The 12635-nt window shown below is 43.5% G+C and overlaps 1 protein-coding gene across 7 annotated transcripts in view; it reads right to left on the bottom strand.

The window, feature by feature from the left end:
* The window catches only part of LOC125459217 (lysosomal acid phosphatase), a 106122-nt gene that overhangs the window by 34064 nt on the left and 59423 nt on the right, over window positions 1-12635 (bottom strand). For 6 of the 7 annotated variants that reach the window (XR_007248985.2, XM_048545310.2, XM_048545312.2 and 3 more), the window contains exons 6-7: window positions 2299-2385; window positions 1055-1187 (exon numbers count right to left, since the gene is read on the bottom strand). Coding sequence is in view for 6 of the 7 variants with exons in the window: in XM_048545310.2 (XP_048401267.1) it covers window positions 1055-1187; window positions 2299-2385 (220 nt within the window). In the remaining variant the exon portion in view is untranslated. The remainder of the gene's footprint in view (window positions 1-1054; window positions 1188-2298; window positions 2386-12635) is intronic. The other variant, XM_048545315.2, reaches the window with a different exon arrangement.

The following is a 12635-nucleotide window of genomic DNA, read 5'->3' as shown; positions in this document are numbered from 1 at the left end:
TTCATCTGGAGAGATATATTCTGAAGGTAACAGTGAAAATCAGGACAAAGGGGGAAAAACAGATGAAAACTGAAGTCATTCAGGATGAGCACAGCAGCTCAGTGGTTAACACTGCTGCCTCACACTGCCACGGACCCGAGTTCGATTCCAGCCTCAGGTGACTGTCTGCGTGGGGTTTGCATATTCTCGCCATGTCTGGGTGGGTATCCACTGGGAGCTCCAGTTTCCTCCCACAGTCCAAAGATGTGCAAGTTTGGTAGATTGGCCGTGGAAAATTGCCCATAGCATTCAGGGATGTGTAGGTTAGGTTCATTAGCTATGGGTTAGGGTTAGGGGATGGATCTGGTGGGATGGCCTTCAGACGGTCTGTGCGGAGTTGTTGGGCCAAATAGGCTGTTTCCACACTGGGGAAATCTAGGATTCTATGAGGGCAGAAAGGAGCAAAAGTACCTTTTAGGGGCAAGAAATTAGGAGCATGGAGTGTGGAAAGAAGGGGAGGGTAGAACAAGATGAGGAGGAAGTACCTGGTTAATGGATCCAGGGTCAGATGAATAACACTACTTGTTAATTTCACAATAGGTCCATCAGGCACAAATGTATAGAATTTTCATTGCACAACCATCACCTACTGTGTCTCTGCTCCATATAAGACTAGTTCACCCTATTGACTTATTCATGTCTGAAACTCGTGGCTATATTTCAGTATAGGCCTGTATGTAAATAGCCTTGGTTTGTCAGCAAGTTAATCCCCAATCCTGTTGAAGGAGTTCCAAGATGTAAAATAAGACATCCCTTTATGGTAGGATGAGGAATGATATAAAACTCAATAACTGACCATTAGGTAGAGAAGATAATCAAGCATGCAGTGCCCCACAAACATAACTATCCCCCATCAGTTCTGAGCTCAGAGAAGTATTGGAGCAGGTGCAGAAATGGACCTTGTGCCAGCTTTTTCAGAGTTAGTGAAGCCCTGTCGGTAATCAGCACAATATTTCCATCTCTGTTTGCTCACTCAATAATGTTTCCTAGGCTGTAATCCATGGCTGTCACTCACCGCCTTGAAGCCGTGATTTCTCCTGCATTCCAGGCAGGCCGAAGAGGACTTCCATGCCCAAGTTGTTCAGATATTCCAGACGAGCAATCACTTCCGGTGTCACCCAGGGAGGCAGAGTGAAATTATGAATTTTCTGCCAAGGTAGAAGTCAGAACACAAGTTGACTTGCAGAGAGGCACAGGCCCACAGCTGGGTAACTCTAGTCATGCTCGTACACATTTTGCCAGATGCAAAGGTGGAGGGTGGAGAGCAAAGTCTGCTGATGGACAGGTCACCAGCAGCTCCCATCACTTCAGAAAGGAGATGAAAGCAGTGAATACACAAGTGGTTGAAGAGTTAGGGTGTGATACAAACATTATCATGTTAAAGTACAAAGTTGGAGAACTTCCAGTTGGCTGACATTACTGTGTCACTCTGGAGGAGTGTGCTGCACAGTGAGATTTGTTACAGTCTTTATAGTTGTATCTTTAGTTGGCTAATCAGGGAATACCAGCTGGCAGAAAGCAAAGTTCAAGGTCAATGAGACCAGTATCCTCAGTTCAACAAACCTTGCAACAATCAGCAAAATACAATGTTGACAGTAGCCAGCAAGCAATTGCAGAACGATTTTATTCATTCACGGGATGAGGGCGTTGCTGGCTAGGCAGCATTTATTGCCCACCTCTAATTGCCCAGAGGGCAGTTAAGAGTCAACCACATTGCTGTGGGTCTGGAGTCACATATAGGCCATACCAGGTAAGGATGGCAGTTTCCTTCCCAACGGGACATTAGTGAACCAGATGGGTTTTTCCAAGAATCAACAATGGATTCACAGTCATCATTAGATTCTTAATTCCAGATATTTTTTGAATTCAAATTCCACCATCTGCCAAGGTGGGTTTCAAACCTGGGTCCCCAGAATGTTACCTACGGATTAACAGCCCAGTGATAATACCACTAGGTCACCGCCTCCCCTTACAAATAACCACCACCACTTAATTTGTTTCAACATATGCAGATCATACATTTGAACAGATCCCCATCACAGGCTGCTAAGACCAGACAATTAAAATGATAAATTGGATTCACAATAGGACCATAGGACGAAGGAGTAGATACAGGCCATTCTGCCATCAAGTCTGCTCTGCCACTGATATCTTTTGATAATCCTCAGCTCCACTTTCCTGCATTATCCCCATAATTCTCGATTTCCTTACTGATCTTACTTATAGAAAGGAAGTAAAAATCCCTTGATCCGTACTCACTTCACAAAACAGGGTATCATATAGTTTCCACACATTTGTGAAGATCACCTTCAGCTTGCTCTTTTCAGATACCATGTCCAGAAAGTCCTAGATGTGCAACCAGAGAACATTATATTAGAAAGCAGCCCGGTTGGTGGACAAAAAGCCAATCTTCAGCCTGCTCCCGAAGGCAGTCAGCCATCTTGCTGTGCTGCCACACTTTAGGAGCATGCCGACAGTCTCAAAGAGACAGGCAAATGGAAAAAGAGCACAGCAAGACTTGACCAAAATTGTTCCAGGGCTGAGGAAGTCATTCAGAAAGATCAGAGAAGATGGGGTTGTTTTTCTTTTTGTTTATTCATTTACAGGGTGAGGGCATCACTGGTCAGCATTTACTGCCCACCCCAAAATACCCTGAGGACAGTTAAGAGTCGATCATATTGCTGTGAATCTAGAGTCACATGTAGGCCAGACCAGGAAAGAAGGATTTTTAACAACAATCCACCATAGATTTATTGTCAAACTAGACTCTTTATACCAGATATTTTATTGAATTCAAATTCTACTATCTGCCATAGTGGAATTAAAACACAGGTCCCCAGAACATTATTTCAATCTCTGTACTAAGAATACCACTGGGCCATCACCTCGCCTCATAAGGTCAAAGGGAAATTTGAATAAGATACTCAAAATCATCAGGGATTTGGACAGAACAGACAGAGAAGCTGTTCCTATTAATGAAAGAATGGAGAACCCAGAGAGCTTAGATTTAAGAAAACTTCACTAGACTCTTAGTGAACAATTTCTGGATTTCTCCTGCCATGTGGAGAGTTATAAATTACTTGTTTAAAGTTTCAGCAATTTCCATGTTCTCCACTACATATTAATCTCTGCACCTCTCAAATGTTTACTTTCACTCGTGATGTGGAGGCACTGGTATTGGACTGGGGTGGACAAGGTCAGAAATCACATGACACCAGGTTATAGTTCAAAAGGTTTAATTGAAAACACAAGCTATCGGAGCGTAGCCCCTTCATCAGGTGACATGAGAAAGAAGCACACCGAATACAATTTATAAGTATAAGATCAACGAGTCACACCACCGATGAGAATGTATTAAACAAACGTGTGTGTGTGTGTGTGTGTGTGCGTGTGTGTGCGTGTGCGTGTGCGTATATGTGTGTGTGTGTGCGCGTGTGCGCGTGCGTATGTGTTAGGGTCACCTGTAGGGTGCCACGAACGCAAGATCCCGGTTGAGTCCATCCTCATGGGTACCGAACTAGGCCATCATCCTCTGCTCAGCAACTCTGCGTTGTTGTGTATTCTGAAGCCCAATTGAAGGACATTTACCCAAAGATCCAAAACACAATGTCCTTGATAGCAGCCTCAACTGAGATATTGGGTTCATGTGGCTCCACAGGTGACCTCACCAGATTATACACACACACACACACACACACACACACACACACACACACACACACACACACACACAGAGAGAGAGAGAGATCCTGCCTCATACACACACTTTCTCTCCCACAAACACAAACATACGTACACTCTCCCTCCCATACACACAAACATATGTACATTCTCTCCCACACACACAAACGTACACTCTCTCTCCCACACACATGCATGCAGTCTCTCCCCTTGTCGCTCCACTACAGCCCCGCAACACATACACTCTCGCTCTCAGGCACACACGTATTGTGGCCCCCCCCCACCACCACCAACACACACACATATTCTGAGCCTGCAACCCCCAACACACACTCACACATACACTCGCTCTCTCCCACACCACACACACTCTCCCTCCCACACATATAAACAAACGTACATATACTCTCTCCCAAACACACATGCTCACACACACACACAGAAATAATGGAAGGAAAGGAGAGTCCAAAAATAAAGTTCCCCAGCTGAAGGATTTCCATGAAGGATTGTTATGGGTGTGAGGAAGTGAAGTGAACGTTTGAGGCTGGCAAAAGTGTTGGGATGGGCAACATTTGAGGGAGGTGAGGATGAAATGGGAAAATTGGTTGTAAAATAGAACTATTTGAAAAATATTTTCTATGATGAAAATGGTGATCCATGAGATTTCGATGGAGGTGTTAGAAGATCTGTCAGGTGAGTCAGTGTTCATTCTATGTATGAATATGATAATAATAGTTTATAATTTCCAAATCACTGAGAGAAGAGGAGCCAGAGATGGATGATGCAATGTCTCTGTGGTATTTGGAACCTGGTGCTATCCATTTATAGAGATAACAAGGTGTAGAGCTGGATGAACACAGCAGGCCAAGTAGCATCATAAAAGCAGGAAAGCTGGCGTTTCGGGCCTAGACCATTCTTCAGAGATGGGCGAGGGGAAGGGGGTTCTGAAATAAATAGGGGGAGAGGGAGAGGTGAATAGAAGATGGATAGAGGAGAAGATAGGTGGAGAGGAGACAGGCAGGTCAAAGAGGAGGGGATGGAGCCAGTAAAGGTGTGTGTAGGTGGGGAGGTAGGGAGGTGATAGGTCAGTCCAGGGAGGATGGACAGGTCAAGAGGGCGGGATGGGGTTAGTAGGTAGGAGATGGGGGTGGGGCTTGAGGTGGGAGGAGGGGATAGGTAGGAGGAAGGACAGGTTAGGGAAGCGGGGACGAGCTGGGCTAGTCTTGGGATGCGGTAGGGCGAGGGGAGATTTTGAAGCTTGTGAAGTCCACATTGATACCATTGGGCTGCAGGGTTCCCAAGTGGAATATGAGTTGCAGCCTTCGGGTAGCATTGTTGTGGCACTGCAGGAGGCCCAGGATGGACATGTCATCTGTGGAAATGGGAGGGGGAATTGAAATGGTTCGCGACTGGGAGGTGCAGTTGTTTAGTGCGAACCGAGTGTAGGTGTTCTGCAAAGCAGTGCCCAAGCCTCCGCTTGGTTTCCCCGATGTAGAGGAGGCCACAACAGGAACAGCGGATGCAGTATACCACATTAGCGATGTGCGGGTGAACATCCATTTATAGTAAGTTTTAGCCGCTCGAAGAACTGTGGTTTGGAATTGATGAACTGCAGTCTGGCCTATGGACACTACAAAATATCAAGGAAGGGAGAGGAATTGGGACACTGCTGTAGGAAAAAGTTATTTCTCTTTGATTAATTAAATTAATTGCCATAGGTGGGAGGCTTTTCAATTAATAGGTAGGAGGTTTTTGCTTCCAATGCAGAAAGGGGCAGAGACTGAAGGGAAAATAAGCAAAGTGAGCATCATCCAAGGGATTTCTGAAGAAGGGTCTAGGCCCGTAACATCAGCTTTCCTGCTCCTATGATGCTGCTTGCCCTACTGTGTTCATCCAGCTCTACACCTTGTTATCTCTTATACAAGGGAGTGTGTGTGTGTTTGTGCATTTGTTGGGGGAGGGGAGAGAAAAGTGAAAAAGTACTATGGCATGTGATAATGGGAACTGCAGATGCTGGAGAATCCATGATAATAAAATGTGAGGCTGGATGAACACAGCAGGCCAAGCAGCATCCCAGGAGCACAAAAGCTGACGTTTCGGGCCTAGACCCTTCATCAGAGAGGGGGATGGGGTGAGGGTTCTGGAATAAATAGGGAGAGAGGGGGAGGCGGACCGAAGATGGAGAGAAAAGAAGATAGGTGGAGAGGAGAGTATAGGTGGGGAGGTAGGGAGGGGATAGGTCAGTCCAGGGAAGACGGACAGGTCAAGGAGGTGGGATGAGGTTAGTAGGTAGGAGATGGAGGTGCGGCTTGGGGTGGGAGGAAGGGATGGGTGAGAAGAAGAACAGGTTAGGGAGGCAGAGACAGGTTGGACTGGTTTTGGAATGCAGTGGGTGGAGGGGACGAACTGGGCTGGTTTTGGGATGCGGTGGGGGAAGGGGAGATTTTGAAGCTGGTGAAGTCCACATTGATACCATTGGGCTGCAGGATTTCCAAGCGGAATATGAGTTGCTGTTCCTGCAACCTTCGGGTGGCATCATTGTGGTACTGCAGGAGGCCCATGATGGACATGTCATCTAAAGAATGGGAGGGGGAGTGGAAATGGTTTGCGATTGGGAGGTGCAGTTGTTTATTGCGAACCGAGCGGAGGTGTTCTGTAAAGTGGTCCCCAAGCCTCGCTATGGCATGGTACTATGGCATGGTTCAGTTAGGGGAGTAGGTACAGTTCTCTGCAGCAGAAGATAGAGTCCCAAAGGCTGCGTGATTTCAAGCTTAAGTGCATTGCTTCTTTGCTGGAGAGAAACCTGGAGTGGGAAGGGAAGGATCCAGTTGTTGTGGTCTATCAAGGAGCCAATGATGTACATCAGATGAGGGTAATGCAGAGGGATTAAGAACTGCTTGAGATTAAATTTAAAAAATGATAATCACAGAGTCACAGAATTCCTACTATATAGAAGAAAGCCAATCAGTCCATCGAGTCCACACCAACCCTCCAAAGATCTTCCAACCCAGACCCACGCCATATTTGTCACATGGCTAATCCACTTAGCCTGCACAACTCTGGACACTAAGGGTAATTTTGTATGGCAAATCCACCTAACATACACATTTTTGGACTGCAGGAGGAAACCAGATCAACCAGAGGAAACCCATCTGATTGCAGCACGACAAAGATTGGGAACTTAGTTTTAACAAGGTTTTTAAACAACTTGGAAGAGACAAAGGAAAAATGGAATGGGGTAGTTTTTTTTAAATATGCAGCAAACTTTGTTTTTAACCAGCACTCTTGATAAACTGAAAAAAATTATATACCTCAAATACCGTGAGCTTTACTATACTATTCTGTCTTCTTTTTTTCCATTTATTTATCATAGTGTAAACATACTTGTTGTTCAATTGAATGGCCACATGAAAAGTCAACAGTTGAGTCAATTTTGAGTCAATTTCTCCTTGAGTACAGCGATATCTAAGCAGTTAGTTGAGGGTGTGAATATAAAGGCTCTCTGCTCATAAGTTTTATTTAAGACAAAGCTACATTATTATCCAAGTGATTTACGCTATAAATAAAGTATACCATTGATGTATCCTCCCTGCATTATGATTTTATTACTTAGTGTGTTTTTTCACATTGACTGAGTGGACCTCTTGATTAGTTGGAATATTTGATCAACTGGCACATTCCTAGTCCCATAGCTGCCATTTAATAAAAAGTTTGCTGTGTGTGGTGGTAAGTAGTGATATAGGTATAAGAAAACATGATGTGAAATCAATTTGCGTCGAAATAAGTTATAGCAAGACAAAGTCATTACAGTTGTCCATGGGCTATGAAGAGTTGCCTGCTGTTGGGACAAAACATAAATTAGGGCACTACAATTATGATTGGTCTTTTTAGTCTGCATGTTGATGCGACAAAACAGATGGACAATGGTAACAACGCGAATTTCTAGACCGCGTCAAGTATTGTTTCTTAGAGTAGTACGTTGCACAACTTACCGGTCAGCTGGCTATTTTACATCTAGTAATGTTAATGAGGCAGGATTAACAAGAGATCCCATTGTTAAGGAGTCTCTTTGAGTTAGTGACCACAACATAGTAGAAACTCAATTTTGGTTTGAGAGAGAGCAAAACAGGTCTCAAAGCAGTGCCTTCAATGTGAATAAGAACAATTACACAGGTGCGAAAAAAAGTTTTCTGAAACAGACTCAAAGATGGAAAATTGGTGGATGAGCAGACATTTGAGGAGCTATTTCATTCTGTTCAGCAAAGTTTCATTCTAATCGAAGAAGAGGACTTGATAAGAGGGATGAAACAACCGTGGTGAACGAAGGCAGTCAAGCAGACTGCAATCAAGCAATCTAATCAAGAATGAAGGCATACAAATGGTGAAAAATAGTGGCAAGTCAATAGACAAGGATTTTTTTAGGAACCATCTGCAATGACTTAAAAATAATGAGGGGGAAAAAATGCAAAGATCCTGTCTGGTAAGACAGATGAACTGCGAGCATTGATCAGCACTTGGGAATATGACACTGTTTCAATACATGAATGATATGGATGTGAATGTAGAAGGTACAGTTAGTAAGTTTTCAGATGACATTGATGGTGATATTGATAGGAGGATGGTCTTAGGCTGTAGTCTGATATTGATTAGCTGGCAAATTGGGCGCAGTAATGGCATATGGAATTAAATCCTGATGAGTGCGAGATGATGCACTTTGAGGTGTCTAAAAAGGGAAGAATTTACTCAATGAATGGTAGTCTTTAGGGAGTATTGAGGAACAGAGGGACCTTGGTGTATATCCCTAAAACTGTAAGCCTAGGGAGATAGAAAGGATTCAGAATACTCGTCTTCATTACCTGGGGTGTAGAAGCAAGGACGTCTTGTCACAACTTTGTCAAACATTAGCTGGGCCACAGATAGAATATCGTGCACAGTTCTGATCGCCACACTATTGGGAGTATGTGACTGCACTGGGGCAGAGTACAGAGGAGGTTCACAGGATGTTTCCTGGGATCAAAAGTTTCAGTTATAAGGAGAGACTAAATAGACTGGGTTTGTTTATCTTGGAGCAGAGGAGGCTGAGGGATATCTGACTGAGGTATACAAAACTATGACAGACACAGACAGAACAGATTACAAGAATCTTTTCCCCATGGCAGATGTTTCTAAGGGTAGAGGGAATAAATTTAAGGTGAGGAGTAAGTGGTTTTAGACGGCATATTTTCACCTAAAGGGTAATAGAAATATAGAATGCATTGCCTGACAGGGTGACCGAGGCAGGTACTCTTGCAACATTTAAGATGAATCTGGATGAACACTTAAAATGTTGGGGCATTGTAGGCCACGGACCAAGTGCAGATAAACGGAATTAGTATAGTTTGATGTTTGTTAGTCAGCGTAGACCTGGTGGGCGAAATGATCTGTTTCTGTGCTGTATGACTCTGACCCTTAAATGGATTATGAAAGTAAATTGGCAAGAAATATGAAAAGCAACCAGCAGGAGTCTCTACAGGTATATCAAAAGATCGAGCAGCCAGACTAAGTGTGGCACTAGTTGAAGTGTTCCAGAACTCTTAAGACTCCAGGAGGGATCCTGGAGATTTCAAAATCATTCACGTGACCCCCTCATTTAAGAAGGGAGAAAGCAACAGAAAGTAGCAATCTATAGACCAGTTAGTCTAACATGTGTCAGGTTATTTAGAACACCTTAAAGCCATCAAACAATCAACATAGTTTCATGAAAGAGAAATCACATTTGACAAATTTATTACTTTGAGAATACAAGTAGCAAATTTGATGAGGTGCCAAATAAGTAAATATTGCACAAGGTAGGAGCTCACGGTATTGGAAGTAATGCATTAGTGCCGATTAAGGATTGACTAAGACATGGAGGACAGCCAGGATTAATTGGTCTTCTTCAGGTTGAAAGACGTAAGCAGTGGAGTGCCACAAGGATCAGTCATAGGGCCTCAGTTATTTACAACCTATTTTAATGCTTGGAGGATGGGTCAGAGTGAATTATTTCTAAATTTGCTAATAATTCCAAAACAGGAGGGACAGCATGTTGTGATCAGGACACAAGGATCCGGTGAAGGGATATAGATAGGTTGTGAAGGCAAAAGCAGGATAGATGGCAAGTCAGAGATCACGCACTTTGGTAGGAAGACACAAAAGGCTGACAATTATGCAGGACAGAGGGATCTGGGTGGTCTTGTGCATGAAATACAAGCAGTATGCAGAAAGTAATTAAGTAGGCAAATGGAATTTTGGCCTTTATTGCTAAGGGGTTGGAATTTAAAAAATAGCTAAGTCTTGTCACAATTGTATGAGGTGTTGGTGAGGTCATACCTGAAGTACAATGTATAGTTTTGGTTCCTGTATTTAAGGAAGAGGAAATGTATGTTTGAGACAGTTAAAAAGAAGCTCACTTGGAAGTTTCCTGGGATGTAGGGGTTGAATTGTCAAGAATGGCTGAACAGGTTAGGCCTTTATTCATGAGAACTTAGAAGAATAGTGGATTTCCTCCGAGTGCTCTAGTTTCCTCCCACACTCCAGAGATGTGTAGGTTAGGTGGATTGGCCATGCTAAATTGCCCATTGCACCCATGGTTATCTTTGCTAGATGGATTAGCCATGGGACATGCGGGGTTACAGGACAGGGATAGGTCTGGGTGGGATTCTCTTTGGAGGTCGGTATGGATTCAACGGGCAGAATGGCCTGATTCCACTGTCGGGGTTTTTATCATTCTATGATTAGCGGTGATCTTTTGAAACATAGAAGATACTGAGGGGACTTGACAGGGTAAATGTTGAGAAGATGTTTCCACTGGTGGGGGTAATTGCAAACTAGGGGACAGTTTTAAATGAGTGTCCTCTTATTCTGTAGTTGAGATATGGAGGAATGTCTTCTTGTAGTGAATTCACCCTCCCAGAAAGTTGTGGAGGCTATATCACAGCAAATATTTAAAGAGGGTATAGATAGATGTTTGAAATATTGAGGAGTTGAGGGCTTTCAGGAGCTGGCATGAAAGAGAAGTTGAGATGTTGGGCAAATCCCATCATCTTATTTAATGGCAGGTAGGCTTGAAGGACTGAACAGCTTACTCCTGTTCCTATCTCTTACATACTTCTATGGCTTTATCAATGGGTACTGTTCATCATGTAGAATTTGCCTTTTTGCAAGTCCAAACTGATTTTCTCTTATTATGGTATAGTTTTCCAAGTGAGTACATCCTATGAGGAGAGACTGAACATAAGAAATAGGAGCAGAAGTAGATCTTCTGTCACCTCAAGTCTGAACCACCATTCAACAAAATCCTGGCTGATCTATATTGTGGAATCAGATCCACTTACCCACCCACTCACCATAGCCCTTAATTCCTTTACTGTTCAAAAAAAACTATCTTTGCCTTAAAAACATTCAAGAAGCTAGCCTCAACTGCTTCACTGGGCAGGGAATTCCACAGATTTACAACCCTTTGGGAGAAGAAGTCCCCATTCAGCTCAGCCCTGAATCTGCTTCCCCTTATTTTAAGGCTATGCCCCCTAGATCTTGTTTCACCCACCAGTGGAAACAGCCTCCCTGCTTCTATCTTATCTAGATGCTTCATGATTTTTCTATGTTTTTATAAAGATCCCACCCTCATTCTTCTAAATTCCAATGAGGTACTGTCCCAGTCGACTCAAACTCTCCTTATAAGGCAACCCTCCAAACTCCAGAATCAACCTAGTGAATGTCCACTCCTTCCAGTGCCAGTACATTCTTATTCAAGTAAGGAGACCAAAACAGTATACAGTACAGTACAGGCCTCACCAACAGCTTGTACAGCTCCAGCATAAATTGCCAGTTTTTAAACGTTATCCCTCTAGCAATAAAGGACAATATTCCATTTGCCTTCTTAACTACTTGCTACACCTACAAATCAACTATTTTGTGATTCATGCACAAGGACACCCTGCTCTCTCTGCACTGCAGCATGCTGCAACATTTCACCATTTAAATAATAGTCCATATCGCTGTTATTTCCATCAAATGGATGACCTCATACTCACCAACATTGTAGTCCATCTGCTAGACCTTTGCCCACTCAGCTAACCATCCCCTGCAGACTTTGTGTCCTTTGCACACTTTGTTCTACCACTCAGCTTAACATCATCTGCGAACTTTGACACACTACACTTGGTACCCAACTCCAAACCGTGTATATAAATTGTAAGCAACTGTGGTCCCAACACTGATCCCTGAGGCACGTTACTAGCCACCGATCTCCAACTAGAAAAACACCCATTTATCCACACTCTTTGCTTCGTTAGTTAACCAATCCTCTATCCTTGTTCATGCATTATCTGTATTGCACGCACCTTTTTCTTATGTAGCAGCCTTTTGTGCAGCACCTTGTCAAATGCCTTCTGGAAACTGAGATGCACTACATCTGTCAGGTCCCCGTTGTTCACTGTGTTCATAACATCCCCAAGAAATTTCAGTAAATTAGTCAAACATGTCCCGCCGTTCATGAACCCATGCTGTGTCTGCCGAATGAGACAATTTCTATCCAGATGTCTCACTATTTTTCCCTTAATGATAGATTCAAGCATATTCCCCACTGCAGAAGCTAAGCTAACAGGCCTACAATTACCAGCCTTCTGTATCCCTCCTTTTTTAAACAGTCGCATCACATTTGCTGTTTTCCAATCTGCCAGAATCACCCGAGTCAAGTGAATTTTGGTCAATTACCATTAGAGCATTTGCTATTTCCCCCGCCATCTCTTTTAGTTCCCTGGGATGCATTCATCACGGCCAAGATACTTGTCCACCTTTAACCCCAAAACTGCCTCTTTAGCGATAATAATCAGCTCTAGGTCCTTACCTGCCATAGTATCCTGTCATCAATTATTTACATTTTATGTCTTCCACTG

This window comes from Stegostoma tigrinum, chromosome 17, assembly GCF_030684315.1.
Source record: "Stegostoma tigrinum isolate sSteTig4 chromosome 17, sSteTig4.hap1, whole genome shotgun sequence".
Classification (NCBI taxonomy): domain Eukaryota; kingdom Metazoa; phylum Chordata; class Chondrichthyes; order Orectolobiformes; family Stegostomatidae; genus Stegostoma; species Stegostoma tigrinum.
The sequence above is the reverse complement of the archived record's forward strand: the minus strand, read 5'-3'. Positions and strand labels throughout refer to the sequence as shown.